The sequence below is a fragment of the Ciconia boyciana genome, chromosome 10 (genome assembly GCF_034638445.1).
Source record: "Ciconia boyciana chromosome 10, ASM3463844v1, whole genome shotgun sequence".
Lineage (NCBI taxonomy): Eukaryota > Metazoa > Chordata > Aves > Ciconiiformes > Ciconiidae > Ciconia > Ciconia boyciana.
This window is the reverse complement of record NC_132943.1, coordinates 22,338,265-22,359,592: the sequence shown is the minus strand read 5'-3', so window position 1 is coordinate 22,359,592 and position 21,328 is coordinate 22,338,265. Positions and strand designations below refer to the sequence as shown.

General features: G+C 42.7%; 1 protein-coding gene across 2 annotated transcripts in view; it reads left to right on the top strand.

Annotated features, from left to right (window-relative positions):
- The window catches only part of STK39 (serine/threonine kinase 39), a 113,585-nt gene extending 101,771 nt beyond the window's left edge, over positions 1-11,814 (top strand). For both annotated transcript variants that reach the window (XM_072874968.1, XM_072874967.1), the window contains 2 exons: positions 1,576-1,640; positions 10,339-11,814. In XM_072874968.1, coding sequence (XP_072731069.1) covers positions 1,576-1,640; positions 10,339-10,413 — 140 coding nt within the window. In that variant the 3' untranslated portion in view covers positions 10,414-11,814. The remainder of the gene's footprint in view (positions 1-1,575; positions 1,641-10,338) is intronic.
- Positions 11,815-21,328: the final 9,514 nt, after the last annotated feature.

Here is a 21,328-nt window from a genome sequence, read left to right as displayed (position 1 = left end):
CAAAATGTACCTTGTGCTTGCTTTTAAGGCTTGTTTTTAGTTTCAAACACCCTTTCATTCCTGGTCAAATTTGTTACCGGTATAATAAACAATCTTTGGTGCCATTTCAGTGGTATAAAGAAAATGAGAGCCCAAAAAATTTAATTTGCATTTAACAGTGGTAGATTGGCCTAATTGTTTACTTCTCTAAATTTCCTTGCCAAATACAGTACTTCTCCCTGTGAGGCCAATTTCTGTTACTACACAGTGAATCATATATGATCAGGCATGGTAGGAGTGAAAATTTTATCATCGTGATGTTAGAAGATGGAGGAAGTAGGAACCTGAGTTTGTAGCAGTAGGACATTCAACATGCAAATGTTTGCTGTGTATCTTCCACCTTATGAAGTCTGTGGAAAGTATTATTTATGGAGAACATCTGGTTTCTTGCTTCTCTGCTTTATGGTACTTACCTGCTCAGTGTACTAAGAAATGTCGGCTACTTAATATCTGTTTATTTCCTGTTTAAAATCTTGTCTAAACAGCTCTGCCAAGTGTGGAGTCTTTATCTCATGCTGATGTCCTGTTGATGACATCTTGTGCTCATAAGTCAGTCTCGAACAAAGGCTCTCAATGATTTGGTCTGAGTTAGCTCAGGATCTATGACTGTGCGAAGCTGGGGAACAAGTTCAGTAACTGTACAAAGCTGAAAGCAGCCAATTTTTTGGTCAAGATTAATGGTAGCAATATTGTAAAAAATAGACCAATTAAAAGTGTGACTTAGGTGTTTTGAAAGAAAAAGGGTTTATTATTTTCCTGCCTCCTCCTCTGTTTTCAAGGAGTGAATTATTCCCTTCCTGCTACTTCTGTTACAGCATATAGCTTCCTTCTCTGGACACTTGGGCTCTGTAGATCTAGTTAAACTGTTTATTGCTGTTATATCACAAATCATCTTGGTCATGCTTACTGAGAGAATTGTTTGAAGATCAGCTCCTTTTGTATCACTCTTATTTTTGCTCATTTTTCTTTTTGTGGTGAGCTGTAAGAGATCACCAAGAGTGTGCGTGGGTACTAACGCCAGCCCAAAAAAGGGACAGAAGCACACACATAAAGCCAGAAGAAACAGAAGTTAGAAGGGACAGTAAGCTCAGCCTTCTCCTAGAAACTTGTGCTGACGGTGGCCCTGGCTACAGTAGAAACATGATTTATATAATGACAGCCATCAGCTTATCCTTGGCTGCGTGATTCTCACATTTTCCTTGCACTTGCATTTGTGTGATTGTTAATTGTTTATAGAATAGACTAAGCTGGAAATTAGTAGTTATTTTTTTCTGTCATTTGGTTTTCAGGCAGTTTTTTCCCCTGAATCAGTTCACATAGTCACAAAGTATCATTGACTGCAAAAGAAAGGAGGACAGATTTATGGCAGCCCAGCTGCCCTCTGACTTTCAAACGACAGCTAGAGAGTGATTAATGATTCAAGTGGTAATTTACAGACATCTATGTGTGTAGAATTAAGTGGAAGATTCAACATGAGGCTTGATGTCATGCTGAATGCAATTTCTGTAAATCATTTTTTCCTACTTTATTTTACAGTTGCTGCTAACTTACAGAAGATAGTAGATGATCCAAAGGCCTTGAAAACATTGACTTTTAAGTTGGTAAGTAAAAGCATGAAGGGAAGAAACAAACTAATTATCACAGTGTTCACACAGAGTCTGGATTTTGTCTCATTTACAGCTATTTTGCTGAATAAATGTGTTGACAGATAAGATGATTGAAATTGCCATGTCTGACAGAAAAAACCTAAACCCTATTTTGACAGGACATTAGGGATATGTACAGTCACACAGCTCCATAACTGTGCAGGGAGAAGGAGGTCATTCACATGAGTTCTGAGGAAGTCTGAGGTTTAGGTGAGAAACTTGTGGTTTAGCCCCAGCCAGCATCTAAGCACCACGCAGCCGATCACTCACTCCCCCCTGGTTGGGAGGGGGGAGAGAATCAGAAGAGTAAAAGTGAGAAAACTCGTGGGTTGAGGTAAAGACAGTTTAATAGGTAAAGCAAAAGCCGCACACACAAGCAAAGCAAAGAATTCATTCACTGCTTCCCATGGGCAGGCAGGTGTTCAGCCATCTCCAGGAAAGCAGGGCTCCATCACATGTAACGGTTACTTGGGAAGACAAATGCCATCACTCCAAATGTCCCCCCCTTCCTTCTTCTTCCCCAGCTTTATATACTGAGCATGACATCATATGGTATGGAATAGCCCTTTGGCCAGTTTGGATCAACTATCTTGGCTGTGCCTCCTCCCAACTTCCTGTGCACCTGGCAGAGCATGGGAAGCTGAAAAGTCCTTGGCTAGTGTAAACACTACTTAGCAACAACTGAAACATCCCTGTGTTATCTACACTGTTTTCAGCACAAATCGAAAACGTAGCCCCACATCAGCCAGCCACTATAAATAAAATTAACTCTATCCCAGCCAAAACCAGCACAAAACTGCAGGGAGAAAACCCCTGGGAAGAATGGCAGAAACAAATAAAGCAGAGAAAACTGTAGTTGTTAGGTTAACTCCCCTCCACCCCCACTCCCTCAGAGTCTGCCCTGGCTGAAGTGTCCTCTGCTAATGGACATTTTGTTCCAATCCCATTTTTCCCAACACCTGCAACCATTTTTCTTGCATGTGGGTTGCCTTCTCCACTGCTTGCTTCTCCTTAGTTCTTCCCTTCAACCTTCCTTCAGTTGACCATCCACACTTGCAAGATGATCTTGCTCCCACTGTATTTCATTACTGTTTCTCCCTCCCCACCTCTTTCCGTCTTCTGTATATACAGCATCAGACCCTGGGTTTGGGCCTGGGACTGTTTTCTGTGCTGCATTTTGTGCCGTGTACCATGGGTCCTAATTTTGGTCGATTTTGATGCTATCATGGTAGATCTAATTTAATATTAATAACTTTACATTGCAAAAACTTAATTCAGAATTGATGTGCTGTATTTGTTTTTATTTCTTGCTAAAATTAAGTTGAAAAATTTACATACCTAAAGCTATTGAATGATTAGCTATGTAAATACCAAACTCTTACCAATTAGCTTTCAGCACCCCTTGCTGAGAGTGACTCAGCCGCATATGAAAGACTAGACTGAATGTCTGTTAGATAAGTAGGTCTCCAGAATCACAGCTTTGTTTATAAAAGCAGCTGCTTCATATGGGCTGTAGAGCCATTTTTAGAGAGTAAGTGAGCTAGTTGATGATAATGTATTAATTCAGGATTGTTCTTCGATGTCATTTTTTAAATATAGATTTGAGTAGTTTTAACTGACCAAATCATTTGGACTCATTTTTCCTCTACAATCCAGTAAAATCACCAGAACTTACACGTTTCTTTTGAGAAGGGTTTGGGGTCGGGAATAAGGACATGTAATTCAAATTGTTTTGTTTCTGTGGCCCTTACTATCTAAATATAGCTTAAAGGCTGATGCTTCTCTTTTTGCAGCTGATCTGTGCTGTTGCTGTCTGAACATCTGACTTAGCTTTATTGTGTAGTCAATGGCATCTCACCAAGAGCATTTAAATACACAGATACGCCAGAGGCTCTGTAGAAATCTGGGTTTCTAGTTCACATACTTAAAATAGAGGCTTGAGATTCCAAAATGTAATATCCCATAGTATCCAGTTAATGTTTATATATCTTGAAAACATATCCACTTGAAAATTTAGGTTGGGGTATTTCTGTGATTCAGTTGGATTTATTGCTGGGGTACAGTCAACATCAGATGGTATTTCAGATTCCAGTGAGTAAATGCTGTTATAATCCTACTCCTTACCATAATCAGAATTAATAGACAATCCAAAATTAATGTCTTTGTCCCTTCCTAAGGTAAATTCCATTGGCTAGATAACAATTCCTGAGGTTGATTTTTAACCTGAGTTTCTTCCTGATATTTTTAACCTAGGTTTCCTGCATTAGTTCCCTGCTTCCTGGGAAAACATAACTACAAGAAGTATCCTAATTTATTCTTATCCTTGGATTAATTTAATATATGTTCTGTTTCTGCCTGTTTCTATGTTGTGTAGTGGAGTTGCTAAATGAATTGTTTCCTAGGAGAACTCTGTCATTTGTTTGTATGCCCTACTGCATCTTTGTTACCTCTTAGCAAGGTCTCACTGACTTTGAGAGCACTTGTATACAACTTGATTAAAACATATTTTGTTGGTAAATATTTCATGGGGATTCAAAGTCTAAATGTAGCTAATCCTATATCCATTCAGAGAATTCAACTGAAAAGTGGTCTTTAGTCTAGGATTAGTCTGGTGGTGCCATGCTCTGCCCCCCCAAGACAGGAACAGGAGCAGCAGCAGCCACCAGTAAGAACCCACGATCAAGGGGATCCTGTATCCCCTGCCCACTGGTCTGAAGGCAGCAGCTCAAAGGAAAAGAGTGAATGGAGGCAAGTCCACGCTCGTGGCGGCAGGCAAACACCCTCCCTGCCCACCTCACCCTCCCAGGTGCCTCTGTACAACAGGTATGAGGCCCTGGAGGTGGAAGGCCAGGCAAAGGAGGATGAGGATGATGGTCTGTCTACGCCAGAGGTGTCGCCTAGGTCAGAAAAGCGTACCTCTTGTATCAACACCACCTCCACAAGGAAGAGAAGACGGGTTATAGTTGTGGGCGACTCCCTTGTAAGGGGTACCGAGGGTCCAATATGCCAGACGGACCCTCCTCTTAGGGAAGTCTGCTGCCTCCCTGGGGTCCAGGTGAAGGATATCACAAGGATACTCCCTAGCCTGGTACGGCCCTCGGACTATTACCCTCTACTGCTCTTCCATGTTGGGGGCGATGAAGCTGCAACACAAAGTCCCAGGGAAATCAAAAGAGACTTCAGGGCCTTGGGACGACTGGTAAGGGACTCTGGAGCACAGGTTATTTTCTCCTCTCTCCAGTTCTGGGCAGTGACACTAGATGGAACAGAGGTACCCAATCTATTAACTCATGGCTCCATGGCTGGTGTCATCGCCACGGTTTTGGTTTTCTCGATAACGGGATGGCCTACACAACACCAGGCTTGCTGGCATCTGATGGGATTCATCTTTCTCAAAGGGGAAAGAGAATCTTTGCTCAGGAGCTTGCATGGCTCATCGACAGAGCTTTAAACTAGACTGGAAAGGGGAAGGGGATAATATCAGGCTTGCCCAAGGGAAGCTGAGGGACGACATGCGACAGTTAGAGGGAGCGGGTGCCAGCGAGGGCACTCAGCCTGTTTCTCTGAGATATGCGGGGTACGCTGGGGCACAGCCGAAGTCGAACAGAGTTGAGCTAGGGGATACTGAGGCAATAGGAGCCAAGAGGGAAATGCCAGCGAAACACCTCAAAGCACACAAGGGGTGTTCTTCTATGAAGGAGAAACAGACGACAGCCCAGCTGAAGTGCCTCTACACCAATGCACGCAGCATGGGCAACAAACAGCAGGAGCTGGAAGCCATTGTACACCAGGAAAACTATGATATGGTTGCCATCACGGAAACATGGTGGGATGACTTGCACAACTGGAGTGTGGCAATGGATGGCTAGAAACTCTTTAGGAGGGAAAGGCGAGGCAGGAGAGGTGGTGGGGTAGCCCTATACGTTAGGAAGCGTCTGGATAGTTTAGAGCTCGATGATGGTGACGATAGGGTGGAGTGTCTATGGGTAAGAATCAGGGGGAAGGCCAACAAGGCAGATATTGTGGTGGGAGTCTGTTATAGACCACCCAACCAGGATGAAGAGGCAGATGAAATATTCTATAAGCAGCTGGGAGAAGTCTCACTATCACTAGCCCTTGTTCTTGTGGGGGACTTCAGCCTACCAGATGTGTGCTGGAAATACAATACAGCAGAGAGGAAACAGCCTAGGAGGTTCCTGGAGTGTGTGGCAGATAACTTCCTGACACAGCTGGTGAGTAAGCCAACGAGGGAAGGTGCCCCGCTGGACCTGTTGTTTGTGAACAGAGAAGGACTCGTGGGTGATGTGATGGTTGGAGGCCGTCTTGGGCAGAGTGATCATGAAATGATAAGAGTTTTTGATACTTGGAGAAGCGAGGAGGAGAGTCAGCAGAACTGCCACCTTAGGCTTCCGGAGGGTGGACTTCAGCCTGTTTAGGAGACTGGTTGACCGAGTCCCCTGGGAGGCAGCCCTAAAGGGCAAAGGAGTCCAGGAAGGCTGGACATTCTTTAAGGAGGAAGTCCGAAAGGCACAAGAGCAGGCTGTCCCCAGGTGTCGAAAGACGAGCCGGCAGGGAAGAAGACTGGCCTGGCTGAATAGAGAGCTCTGGCTAGAAATCAGGAAAAAGAGGAGAGTCTGTGGCCTCTGGAAGAAGGGGCAGGCAAGTCAGAGGACTACAAAGGTGTAGCGAGGTTGTGCAGGGAGAAAATTAGAATGGCCGAAGCTGAGCTAGAGCTCAGTCTGGCTGCTGCTGTAAAAGACAACAAAAAATACTTCTTCAAATACATTAGCAGCAAAAGGAGAGCTAAGGAGAATCTCCAGCCCCTAGTAGACGGGGGAGGGAACACAGTGACCAAGGATGAGGAAAAGGCTGAGGTACTTAATGCCTTCTTTGCCTCAGTCTTTAATAGTAGGGCCAATTGTTCTCTGGGTACCCAGCCCCCTGAGTTGGAAGATAGGGACGGGGTCCAGAATGGAGCCCCCATAATCCGGGGGAAATGGTTAGTGACCTGCTGCACCACTTAGACATTCACAAGTCTATGGGGCCTGATGAGATCCACCCGAGAGTACTGAAGGAAGTGGCAGAAGTGCTCACCAAGCCCCTTTCCATCATTTACCAGCAGTCCTGGCTAACTGGGGAGGTCCCAGATGACTGGAGATTAGCAAATGTGACACCCATGTACAAGAAGGGCCGGAAGGAGGACCCGGGGAACTACAGGCCTGTCAGCCTGACCTTGGTACCAGGGAAAATTATGGAGCAGGTGATCCTTAGTGCTATCACATAGCATGTAGAGGATAACGAAGGGATCAAGCCCAGCCAGCATGGGTTTAGGAAAGGCAGGTCCTGCTTGACCAACCTGATCTCCTTCTACGACAAGGTGACCCACTTACTTAGTGGATGAGGGAAAGGCTGTGGATGTTGTCTATCTAGACTTCAGTAAAGCCTTCGACATGGTTTCCCACAGCATTCTCCTGGAGAAACTGGCTGCTCATGGCTTGGTCGGGTGTAGTCTTCGCTGGGTAAAGAACTGGCTGGATGGCTGGGCCCAGAGAGTGGTGGTGAATGGAGTTTACTCCAGTTGGCGGCCGGTCACAAGCGGTGTCCCCCAGGGCTCTGTGTTGGGGCCAGTTCTGTTTAATATCTGTATCAATGATCTGGACGAAGGGATCGAGTGCACCCTCAGTAAGTTTGGAGATGACACCAAGTTGTGCGGGAGTGTTGATCTGCTTGAGGGTAGGAAGGCTCTGCAGAGGGACCTGGACAGGCTGGATCGATGGGCCAAGGCCAATTGTATGAGTTTCAACAAGGCTAAGTGCAAGGTCCTGCATTTGGGCCACAGCAACCCCATGCAACGCTACAGGCTTGGGGAAGAGTGGCTGGAAAGCTGCCTGGCGGAAAAGGACCTGGGGGTGTTGGTTGACAGCCGTCTGAATATGAGCCAGCAGTGTGCCCAGGTGGCCAAGAAGGCCAACAGCATCCTGGCTTGTATCAGAAATAGCATGGCCAGCAGGACTAGGGAAGTGATCGTGCCCCTGTATTCGGCACTGGTAAGGCCACACCTCGAATACTGTGTTCAGTTTTGGGCCCCTCACTGCAAGAAGGCAATTGAGGTGCTGGAGCGTGTCCAGAGAAGGACAGCGAAGCTGGTGAAGGGTCTGGAGAACAAGTCTTATGAGGAGCAGCTGAGGGAACTGGGGTTGTTTAGTCTGGAGAAAAGGAGGCTGAGGGGAGACCTTATCGCTCTCTACAACTACCTGAAAGGAGGTTGTAGCGAGATGGGGGTCGGTCTCTTCTCCCAGGTAACAAGCGATAGGATGAGAGGAAATGGCCTCAAGTTGCACCAGGGGAGGTTTAGACTGGATATTAGGAAATTTTACTTCACCGAAAGGGTTGTCAAGCATTGGAACAGGCTGCCCAGGGAAGTGGTTGAGTCGCCATCCCTGGAAGTATTTAAAAGACGTTTGGATGAGGTGCTTAGGGACGTGGTATAGTGGTGGTCTTGGCAGTGTTAGGTTTTCGGTTGGACTCGATGATCTTAAAGGTTCTTTCCAACCTATACAATTCTGTGATTCTGTGATTAGTTACCACTGTTTGTGGACAAGGAATCTGGTTAGTATCTCACTGCTTGCAGATTGCTTTTGCTGGTATTTTGCTGGTATATAGTATTTCTATTCAAACAGCAAGCATTTTCATCCTTGGGGAAAAAAGAACAACAACTTATGTCTTAACCAGTTTTGTCTTTAATTATTGCCAAAATGGTAAAGAAAGTTATAAAAGTGAGGTGTCTGGATGAATCTGTTTTTAAGGTTGGATCTCCCTCTTGCATATTTTTTTAACAGTGCATCTTTGATCTTCCAATGATGTCATTCTACAGAACATATATAGTATTAAACCTCCCTTAGTTGTCTTGGCTGACATAGAATGATGACTTCCCTGCAGGATCCAGCTGTCCACACTTTGGGAAGGAGGCTGCTGTAATACACAAGTAATCTTGGCGACACTCAAGGAAACACAAAATTATTGCGCAGCATAATTTGCATTTTATGTAAGGATTTTTCATATGAAAAAGGGAGGAAGAAAACATTAATGAAAGAATGCATTCAGTCACTAAAGAGTGAATTGCAAATGCTAAGAGCCTTTCTTGTATGTTGCAGTTTGTGTATAGTAGTTGTACTTATGCTAAGCACAAAATATAAGCTAATAGCTTCCAGGTGCATTAAATATTAGGCAATATTTATTGATAAGAAAGACATTTAAAAATCTATATGCATCTAGATCTATTACTAAGCATGGCTTTGAGGAGATTGATAGCTAGCTAGAGTGTAGAATTATGTTAATAATACTAACTCTTTTTATCATGATATTTTAAGTGCAAAATTCAAACTCCATTTATTTAGTAAATTCCCAATCCAAAAACCATTGACATATCTTGTAGTAACCGATGGTGATGATCTCAGACCTTTAACTTGCTGCTTCAGTGGAATAACACCTGTGAAATACTCTCTGAAGAGAGAACTTCTGTTCTCTGTGTCTGATCAAAGTAAATTTGAAGGAGTAGCCTGATGTAATGCCTTCCACAAGTATCAAGGGAGTTTATTTTTGGTCATGAAAACTCAATGGATAATGTCATTCGGTGCACCTTGTGTACATAATCTGAGAGGTCTTTTCCTTATATTGCATATACACAAACCAGTTCTACTAAGGGGTTCAACTGCTACTAATGCACAGAAGGATCAAGAGCATTTTTATAGGGTGAACCAATTGTTCTGATGGTTTTTTGGGGGATATGCCAAAGAGTCTGAAGGCATCTGTGATAAATAATTTACCATTGCACACTGTTCATCCAATTGTATTACTGTTTTGATTTATCTACCACACAGGTGAATAATGCGTAAAAAACTTTATTTAAAATGTAGTCACTTCTGTCCTACAGAAGCAAATTTTGTGTTTAAAAATCAAAATATAAAAATATTTTTCCCACAGCATGTGTAATTTTTTTAAAGCAGACCTAAAGTAACAGTTCAGTCCTGAGCAAGGTAGTTTTATATTCTTACCGTTATTTGTGAAAAATGTAACTGATTACTTGTGCCAGTTTGTACTGTGACAGACTTTACTGAAGAATCTCAACTATACAATTTTAAGTACTAGGTTGTACTGTCAGAAAGGAGCTGTCCTTCTGCAAATATTAGTATTTACTCTTTGTAGACTGCTTCAGTCTCTTGTTTAAAAATTCAGTGGATTGGTATTCCAAACAGACTTGATAGCTGGACTCATGAGACATTTGGTGTCTACAGCACAACGGTAAAAGGTGGATTCTATACATGTAGGTTATTTGCTCTTCATGAGTGAAAACAGCATGCTCACATGAAAAAGCAAATTTGGCTCCAGTCTGGAAAGTTTGGGTTAAAGAATTTGGGTCCTTAAGTGTCCATTTCCCAGTATTTTTTTTCATTATTTTTAATATTGATTAAAAGAGTTTGCTAAAATTAAGGATGCAGTTGGCTGACACTGAGAGAGGATACATCAAGCAGTCTGAAAGCTTTCTTTCAAGTAAGCTGTTTGCTGACTGGGTGATACAGGGAAAATTTATAGCCTGGCTGTCAAATCCTCCTTTGTCGCATGATATACTAAACATTTCTGTTTGTACTTGCAGGCCTCTGGCTGTGATGGCACTGAGATTCCCGATGAAGTGAAACTGATTGGGTTTGCTCAGTTAAGTGTCAGCTGATGTCTGTCCCTTGACCCCAAGCCGAATTGTGAGATTGCGAAGAGGCCAGCTTAGATGCAAAGGAAAATTAATGCACCACACACTGAGTTCTGCTTCATTCTCTAGCAATTCACAAAGTCAGAACAAGCAAAGCCCACAGCTACACCGCTGCTGCTAATATTCAGAATGCTACTAAATGTCTCTTAGCAGTTGATTTGGATTCCCCCTAAGTGAAAAGCTTGTGGAAATGCACTCAGGTGGCTGTATTTATTGGTTACAAAAGGAATTTTCTATCAAGCTTACTTCTTTCATAAACTTTGAGTGATACTATTTTACCTGTACTTGTGGTTGATAATACTGCCTCTGTTCTGTTATATTTAGAAATTAACATAAATATAAAAGTTAAGAATTATTAGCCAAACTTGAATTCTAGTTTTAAAACTGACTGTGAATTTTATTTTTCATATATTTATGCATTACACATCCTAGTAATAAGAAAATGATTTGACTTGATTATGTGCTATTTGCAGTTAATCTCCCATTATTTAAAAAAGTTTCAGGTATGTCTTTGAAGTATTTGGTAACTTCTAGGGTTTTTTTTTAAATTAATTAATTAGGCATTAGCAAGCTTTTGTTGGTTGTGTGTCTAAAAACCAGTCCACAAACTGATTGTCAAGGGAGTGGGAGGTGCCTTGCAGATGTCAATGTTTTAAGAATGTGCCTGAGGCTGCTTAAGTAAATAATCTCCATTTTCCGGAAGTACCATACATATGGTACAATATATATAAATATATATAGTTATCTGAGCAAGGAGGGGATATACAGTAGCAAAGGTGTTAGAGTATTTTGCCTATGCTTTATTGGAGAGTCTATGAGCTAGAATGACTTTGAACTGTTGTCATTAAGGTAGACTGCTTACTGTGTCCATCTCTGATCCGACTTACCCTTAATGATAGAAACCGGTTTCATATAGGTGGTAAAAACTTGAAGAACGGAACTGAAGCTTTACTTGAAGTTCTGCAAAATACCAAGGTGGAGTGAAAATAATAGGGCTTTGTGCAATGATCAAGTAAAACTCTGTTACAAAGAAAACACTTTTGACCCAAGTAGTCTTATGCTTAACCTGTAACATAGATGTTATGGAGCTAGCGAACCTTAGAAAGACTTTCAAATTTGGAGACGTGTTTCTCAGAGGTTACAATTTAAACTACTTCCTAGCTAATCCTAGATAATCGGCAGCTCTTTAATGTACTGAAAACGGCAAATATATATTATTAAGAGAATTTATTTATAATGCCTTGTCATAATCGTTGAGGTGTTCTAGAGCCATTTGCATACGACTCCATGTAATCCCATCCCATCCTACTGTTTACATGATTACTCCAAGATGACTGCAAAGGTGAAAAAAATAAAATAAAAATAAAAGTGTATTGCACAAACAGATTTGTATTTTGAATTTCCACGCTCCGTGTGCATTTCGATGGCTGTGTGTCAGGGTGATGTTACAAATGCCTGCTGCCCTTATTTAGTTTACGAGCGGCACCTGCCCAAGGGACCCAATTCCTCGTGTTGGGGAGGAGAAGGGGAGAAAACACTGCTTTCTTGCTCATGGGAGAGGGTTGCTCTTGACCGCTTGCTTTCCAGTGCTTTGCATAAGCCATTTTTAAGACTCCTAAGGTGTTTGTACTTCAAGAACTCGTTCAGTTATTCGGGGCAGGACCTGTATGCCTGTGGGATGCTGGTTTGTGTGGGGAAGAGGGTGAGAGGGGCCCAGGGCAGGGCCGGGGCTGCTGCCTGCTGCCGCCAGCCCAGGTGCGGGGCTGGTGGCCACAGCTGAGGCTCCCTGGGGCAGCTGAGGCCCTGCTCTGGAGATTGGTGCCTGGAGCCCTCAGTGGGGGAGCCCCAGCCCTGGGGCAGGGTTTTGGCAGCGTGGCAGGGGCTGGTGCCGCACTGTGGGGTGGAAGGGCCCTGTGCTCTGGTGGGGCCTGGCCTGCAGCCAGCTGAAGGCAGTGAACAAAAACGGTAAGTGTGCCTCTCCTCGGTGACAAAAATGGTGTGTCCTTCCTTAGCTTTGGGATGTCTTTGCAGGTGTGGCTGTGGTGTTATTGGTAATCTGCTCGGTATCTCTTCCACATCAATGGTATTTTACCTCAGCACCCTATATCTTGTTTATCTCTTGCCTTACTTTGGTTAATGCTTTGCCTTGGTCAGCTTGTGGATGCTTTGTGCCTGGCTGCCCGGGGCACTTGTGGCAGCCACCAGTGGCAGCACGGCAAAGGCTGCGTCCCCGGCACCTGCCGATCGGCAGCCGGGGAGCCTCTGCCTTGGCTGTGCTGGGTGAGAACACAAGGCGCTGCATCGTGTCTGATTGGGGTGGCAGGCTGCAATTTGGCAGCTAATTGGTCATTAGCAACCTTTGAGTAAGAGTAAATTAAAAGCTACATTAAATTTGCATCTACCAGTGAAACAGTTGATAACCTGCAACACTGCAATGGGGTGGCTACTGAGCAGGACCCAAAGGAGTTAAGCTCAGAGCATTGCTGTTAGATTATTTTTGTTATGTACGTTAATGTATGTTTCTCAAAATGTTGCACCAGTATTGACTAATCCACCTGCAAAGTAGTTAGCTGGTTAGCTTTCTTTTTCAGGCAAAGAAATGAACGCTCAGGGATGCTTGTTGTTTTCACAGATCTATAAAAGAAGTGGGAATATAAAATTGGATGAAAATCGTGTTCCACTTGCGATACGCCCCCCCGAAGGCTGGGGAGAAGGTGTTGGGGTATGAATAGCAACTGTCAAAAGTGCTCATCTGCTGTACTGGTTGGGGCTGCAGGAGGTATCTAAATAAAGAAGAATATAATACTTTAATTGAAGCAGTCAGCAGTATTGTACCAAGATAAAGCTGTAACAGTTGTTGCTCACTTGCAGTCTGATGAAGTCAGAAACATGCCAATGCTTCACTGAGTTTCCTTGGTTCAGTGAGATAGCAAATTTGTACAGCAGCGTTATTTATTGCAGCTGTGTTGGGTTTTGAAAAATTTTTTTTGCTGCTGCTAAGGTATAGTGAATAAATACAATGTGAGCAAAATGAGTTCAGAAGGACAATGCCCTGAAAGCAAAGGTAGTTAAAGCTGTAATGTCCGTCAAAATGAAGTTCCTAAGTAGTTTATTCTTGCAGCTATATATAGGTGAAAAAAAGGTAAAAATATACTGTAGGTTGCAGTAGAAAGTAGCGTGCAAGTGATGATAGAGTAGAAATAGACACCAAATGCAATAGGAGTTTGCTTCCCGAGTCCAATGTTCGCATCCTCTGTTCAATAACAAGGGAAAAGAGAAAACCAGCTACTATTCATTTATCCATGTTTACATGAAGAGCATTTAGAAGATGGATACAGCTCTCATATGTATGACATGACTTGCCCGAAAGGTGTTGCTGGACAATACCTTGGGCCTGTTGCTGGCTGGAGCACCTGGCTGCATTTGAAGGAAGAGGTCTCTAATTAACGAGGTGATGCTGGAACAGGTGAGCTACCATAGAGCTGTCTCTGAGGCCAGGAAAATAGGGCTTAATTAGATGGTTCTAAAAATGTCATCATCTGTAGTGATGATTATATGCCAGTGCTTGCAGCTGGGCACTTGAGGCTGTGTGGGCTGATGAATGTCAATGTCCATGGAGCCAGCCCTGCCAGCGCACTCCACTTCAATGTGCTGAAAGTAGCTCTGTGCTGTGGACTGAGATGGAAGTCAGTCAATGAAACACAGTTCTGTAATTTATTATTTTCAAAGTGTTAAAAAGGCTGAATATAAACATAGAATTTAGCTCAGCACAAAACCAGGTCTGGAGAATAACTGGGAGAGGAGGGACATTTCCAGCCTTTTGTCTCCTGGGACTCCAGCATGGGCTTCGGGCCAGGAAAGCTGCCTCCTGCTCTGGCAACGTATGCATTTCATGCTAAGAGAGCAGGAGCGCATGTCTCTTTCCTCTGACAAGTGCTGACCTCAGATATTCCCGCTGACACATGCAGAGAGTTGCATTCAAACTGCAATGCAGCTAGCTAGTTGTGCTTTCTAGAAATACTGTCCTGTGTGCCACCACAATTTCCTCCATGGACCTCCCTGCCCCAGAGCACACTTCTGCTTTGTGTGTGGAGGTGGAAGGGGGAGCAGGGAAATAAGCCAGGAAACATCATTGAATTTTCTCTCCCCAGTGTTCTCTCCTGAGATAAAGATGAATGTCTGCCTTTTCAGCCAGCTTGGTCTAATTTAAAATCTCCAATTTGGGGGCTTCCAGAGCAGTCCTATAAAATTTGATTGTGGGGCATCCCTTCAGAATGTTTTTAAACACAGTTATTTCTCTTGAGAGGGAATGCTGTGTGCAGCTTGTAAATGGTGTGCCTCCCCCTCATGCTTTTCTTAATCAGAGATTTGTTTTCCTTTTCACCACCTACCTCTGTATAATGATGTTGGATGGTGAGGTTGGCCTGTGCCTGAAATCAATGAGCTCTGATGATGAATCTGACACAGACCTAAAACACTGATAATTGAGTGCATTGAAAATGATGATTTTTGTTTAGCAGGGAGCCGAGGATGCCCCCCCAGTGTTTTTTCCAAGCAGCAAAAAAATGAGACCTTGTTGGTAATGAATAGCAGTTGGTATTGGGTTTTTTTTCCTCTGGATAAATTGTGATATAACTTTATTCAGTGAATTGTTGTGGGTTTTTCCACTGCATCAAGTGGGCAGCCTTTCCACCCTCTTGCAATGTACTCATGCATGTGCATGCACTAAGAATGCTAATTACTTTAAAATAAGGAGTTGGAAAAGCAGCAGGAGCTACATCTTCGAGTTCCCTGTGCATGGGCTCTGCTAATGAGCTGATGGAGCAGCTGGATTTACTCAAACCACAAAAACTCCAACCAAGTCTGTTTTACTTGTGTTTTACTGCACGCTGGTCCAACTGATGAAATATCCAGGCATATTAGTTGAGCATTGTGACATTTTAGTTATTCATTTTCCCTCAATGACTAAGAGTAACATTACAGTGCACATAAAAATCTGGGTTTATAGCTGCTTTATGATTGTTAGACTGATGCTTGTTAAGCTGCTTGCATAGTCATTGTAATCTGAGATGTTGAACCAAACTCAGTAGTTGTGAAGTCTGCTTCTAATAATGTTCAGAATATGGGCAATGGTGGATCAATGAGCAATTACAGGGACTTAGAAGAGTGTACAGTAAGAAGGAGAAATATTTAATTTTCACTGCATAAACCAATAGGGAGGCAATCTTGTCCTTCTCAGGACGTGAATATTTTGTCATCTAATTTTCAGATGTGAATTTGAAAGGCTATGCTTGTTTATTGTCTCTGTAGGGTGTAAGAAATCACTTATGCAAGTGGATGCGTTTACATAGAGGAACAGCTATAAGAAATAAAACCGGAATAGAGGGAAAATACATGCCTCTCCTTTTTTATTTTTTCCCCTTAGGTACAAATTTTAAGAATTCATGAAAACCAGCTATCTTTCAAATATGGAACTTTTTTTTTTCCTGGAAAGAAACTAAATGGTTATTTGATTCTTCTTAATCCATGTAATAATTCAGATTCATTAAGGAAAGGTGCTGCTCATGCATAGGAGTGCTACGGTTCCTTAGATTTACTTTGAGCAAAAGGCTTTTCTCATTTTGTCATGTTTAGTCTGCATCTGTAGACCCTATAGATCTAGCTTTGTTTCTTTTGAGGACAATCGAGGTATGACATCTCAAAATTTAAAGGGATTTAAGGTTATTTTGGTAACACAACTGTCTCTTCATATAAAGGTAGTGAGTGTGGCTGTCATCGGCAGGCAGTTATAAATAATGAACCAGAAGAACCAGAGTGTGTCCAGTGGTTTTGAGGAGGGGGACTCTGTGCTACTCATGTCGTGTAAAAACACATTAATAGGCCAAAAGATTATATCTCCCAGTAGCAAAACTTCTGTGTTCTGGAAGATGGACTGTAGTGCTAAATTGGAAAAGCTCTGTAAGGGAGAGGCCTGTGTTTCTGCCTGCATCTCTCTTTTTGAAAGCTTGGAATTGGTTTTATGAAGCATTCTGGTACTGGGGGAAAAGAAAAGGCAGGGGGGAGGGGGGGGGGAATTAAAAAAAAAACCACCCAAAAAACCCCCCAAAAACCATTGAGGCTGATGTACTTTGATGTTAGAGCCTGTACCCTGTGCTGTTTCATAATGTAAAGGGCAAGGAAAGTTTTTGAAGACTGTTACCAGGAAAGCTCCTTATGTCTTTAACAGTTACTATTCTCTCCAATACATCAAAGAAGGTTGAGGGACCCGAGTACACCATTATTATGTTAACCTTAACCTGTTGGTATTTGTATTATTAAGGTTGCTGAAAGTTCAGTTGTTTTGTTCTGGCAAATGAGTATCTTTTGCTAATGCCCTGCATTGTGCTAGTACTCTATTATTGACCAAGAAAGAACAAAATGCTAAATTAAAGAACGAAGTATAAAATCAAATGGTCAGTGAACACGAGCTTGTTCAGAACGAGGGAGGTGTGGATGACAATGTCGCTCTTCTTGCAAGCTTCCCCGCGGTTTAATGAGTCCTGTTGGGCAGTGCTCCCTTCCTACCCTGTCTGGTGGGACGAGGTTCCCGTGCGATAGCATGGCAGGGCGTCGCGGCCGCGGCGAGGCTGCTCATTGCTCTCACAGCGAACAGTGAGCTCTGCCTTTGGCCCTGAATGTGCCCAAGCAAGAAATTAGCAGTGCCCTATTCTGATGCAAAAAGTACCTTCTCTAAAGGTAAACTTTCTATGCCTCTTTTTGCAATGAAGGACTTTGTACTTAGACCAAGAAATATATTTGATGGTTTTCTAGGTTGCTTTGGTTGCAGAGTTTTTAGCATAAGCTGAAAGTTATATCTTTTTGACAGTGTAAGATGTGCAATTTGTGAAATTAAATAAAATTCCTAACCCTTTTTTTCAGCTCTGTGGAGTGGTTTTTGTGCAGTAAGTGTTCGCGTTGAGGAAAAGCACAATAGATATGTGATTGGGGTTGTTAAACCTGGAACTATTCCCAGCATCTCAGAGAATCAGCTGAGAATCCTGTTGAATTCAGGATCTTTTTTTTTTTTTTTTTTTTTTTCCTTCTTGTTACAGCACCTCTGATTAAAAAAAACTTTAACTTCACTGGAGCATTTACCCTATATTATGAGAAATAGGAAGAGGGTGGAGAAAAACACCTTAAATTAGAACAGAGAATCCAGAGGGAAGTACCGTTATTGAAATCTCGGCCCCGTGAATTAATAATACTTCACAACAGCTTCAGTGGGACTAAAATTTAGCTGCCGGTCTGTGTTGATTATGAGCTCCTGAGTTTACTCCTGGGGCTATAAAATGGAAAAGGATCCAATCGTGATTAAAGAGTAGGTGTGATTTGAATGGAAGGTGATTACTAAAATCTCCCTGAAGTCTTCCACCCTGCTTGTGCTGCAAGCTTTTCCGATTTATAATGGCATAGCAGAGCCATCCAAGCAGAAAATGACACCAGAGAGAGCGAGTTTTCTGATTGTTTCTGATTAGGTTCAGTGCTAACCTTGTAAATCTGTCTGTCAGATGGGGCACAGTCAAGTCATCTATAAACCTGATGCTTCACAAAAGATTTAAAGGGTGAGGAAACTGCTGCACTTGTGCATTGTTTGATGCCTTTTTTTTCCTCCAGGAGGATTTTCACAAAGATAAATATAGACTCTTGGATGAGAGCTATTGAGCTACAATTTAGTGTTATATAAATTACTATACTTGTTTAAAACTACTTTGTGTTCATGGATTTGTGTGTATTGTATAACAGTCCTTCCTTGTTGGATTTATACAGCCAACAAAGGTCTGAATCTCTGAGGTCTGTCCCGGTTGAAGGTAGCGTGGCTTGGTTTGGTCTGTGGAAATCAGAGCAGGGCTGTGTTTAAGCCAATGAGTGTTACTCTTTCCCCTTTTTTAATCATTATCTTCATATTCTGTTGTCAGCATAGTCGAGCAGGATCTTTTTCATAGGCAAAGATTTTAATTTTTAATAAAGTAATTGCAGATAATGTCTTATAGTAAGGCTATATGTATTTAAATCCAAAGATGACTGGGGCTGTTACATTTGCATATGCCCTATAAATTGTTTTAGGCAACATAAGAGTTTATGCAAAGAGTAACAGTACTGAAATAAATTTAATATTCTTCCCCTCTTCTGGTCTAAGCCAAAGGCCTAAAAATACCTTTTGGAAGAGTACTCCAGTGACCTTGTGGCAAATCAAATTGACATCAGTTTAAATTGAAGACAGCTGTTGGATGCAAAAAATTACAACGAAGTTAAATAAACATTTGGTTTCAGTCCAGGAGAGTAAACAGATTTGTTTTCCAATTTACGGTATGTTAGATGTATGCTTTCAGTGTTACAGAAAAGTGACAGTGTTTTACTTGCTGTGAAATTGGCATCCTGAAAATGTTTGGTACTGTTTTGGTTTAACAAGGGATATACTTTGAAATACTAGAACATGCAGATAATATATTCTCAAATTCAGTTGAGGCAAAAAGTGTTCTTTAGCCTAAGATAAAATTGTGACTGGTTAATAATTGCAAAAGGCCTGTTTTGTTGCATATGCCAGGTATCCGTGGGGCTGCCACTTATCAAATATACGTTTTTATGTCTTTATTTATGCTAATTACTGCCAAGGAAATGCATAGAAAAAATGATTTATACAGTAATATTTTGTAACTCCGTATGTCCCCATATGTTTATCTTTCCTAGGTGTTTTTCTATGCTGAACTGTCACCATCATTCATGTTCACCTGGAAGTAAACTTGTAGTAACCAGATATTATGTTAAGTTATATTAACTTTTACCAGAAAAATCTCATCTAAAACAGATGCTCCAAATGCTATTAGGAGTCAGCATGGTTTTGCAGAAGCTTTATAGAAAATCAGCTTAGGATAGTTCTGCCATCCTTGCAAATGTGAAGCAGCTGTAACCCAGCTAGCTGGCTGGGATACGCACAAAGCTGCACACAGGTCCTCCCGCACTGGGGAGCTGAGTGCTGCCGAGGGCTGGGGATGGCCCCGCGCTCGGTCGCGCTGCTGGAGCTGGAATTATGCTGGTCCCGGTGCTGGCTCTGGCATGTCCCCCGTAGGTGCCACCGGAAGGACAAAGCAACTTTTGCAAAAATAGTTGATGAAAACAAATATTAAAAAAAAAAAAAAATTATTTTTTTTTTTTAAGCCACACTGGAAGCTGGGAAGCGATGCTTTCCCTGCCCCGCTGTGTTTGGGATGCAGTGCACTTCGCAGATTCCCCTTCCACGGCAGCACGCAGGCCACAGCCCTCGGACAGCGCGGTTGTTAGTGCAGGTGCCTGGAAATCATCACAGAGAGTGGTGCGTAAAAGCCACAGACTAAGGGAGCAGACAGCGACACGAGAGGCAGTTCTGCTGTGACACATGGTCCGTGTGGCTGGAAATATTTTTCCCTATGGAGACTAGGTCAGTTACGGTACTAATGTACTACAACCTGTGGCTTTAAAAGAGCAAAGCTGCAACTCAAGAGAATTTGTTTTTCTGATGCTCTTCCTCTTGCAGCTTCTTTCATCCTTTGTCTCCACTGTGGCAATCCTTTCCTGATGCAATCTTCCACGTGGCCGCCCTGTCCTCTCTCGCATCTTTCCTCCCAGAGCCCTTCTCCAGAGCTGCTCCAGCTAGGTCTGATCGGTTTTCTGGAGGCAGTTGAGCTCTTGTGCTTTAAGGTAGCCCAGAAGCCATTCAGCAGGGCCGATGCAGTCGCCCCAGCACTGTGCCGCGTGGCGTTTGGTCACTGCAGAGCACAGAGGGAGCAAGCCTGCGTGTGTGTGGAGTGCAAGCAGGATGAGTGTGTATGGACCTCCAGAACATTGCCTGTACATAGTCTTGGTGCTCAGTCTGTGCTCATTATTTATAGCTATCATACAGTCAAAGAGAAGAGGAGGAAATTCTATGGAGCAGGATGGTGAGTTGCGGCATTGCCAGTAGATACAGTGTATTCTGTTCTATCGTAGTGTATACATAGATTGTGAGTGCCTGAAAGAAAGTTCCTCAGCTCTGGTCCTCTTGCCCTGCACCAGCACATCTCTCTTGTAAATTCAGTTATTTTCACTTGGTGGTTTTAGTGCTTGCTTTGTACTGAGCTACATGACTATAAAAACTTCAGGATGAGGACAGAGTTCCTGATAAAGTATTTAATCCCTTCTGGAGGTGTACACACACTTTTGTGCTGCTCTTCTTTGTTTATGTGCTGCCCTTGCTTCCTATCTAGAAACTATGTGGTAGCAATTTCTTAAACAAACAAAACTCCACTACTACACATACCAATTTAGTTTTACTAGTTTTGTTTTTTCCAAAAATTGCATCAATAACTGTTCAGCTCTCCAAAGTATTTATTTTTCATTCCCAATTTATATACAGACACACACGTATATTTATATAAAACAGTCGTGAACCTTGCAGTTCACAAAATAATTTATTTTCCTTTCCCTCTGTTCTGAAATTTTATTTTTTACAAGAGGATTTATCTCTTTGGGTGGGTCCCAGCATCGCAGCACTTAACTTGGTGTGAGAGAAGTGGGAGCTCTTGGGCCCCTTGTTCCATCTCCCTCCTCCTCCCTCCCCTTTGCTCCTTCCGTGGACAACTCGCTGTCTAATGAGGAGATCTCTGGGACCCACAGATGTCGTGTTGTGGTTCATGCGGAGGTGCGTGCTGTCTTCAGAAGTTATAACTGCTGTTGCTTGGGAACTGCCCCTTCCAGGAAACCATTTCTGCTCAGACCTTGCTTGCAGCTTTCCGTGAGTTAGTTCTTGACAGTCAGCACTGAAGACCAAGATGCAGCCGCACTAACTGTTGAGCAATTTCTAAATGTTCTGTAATACAAACTCCCC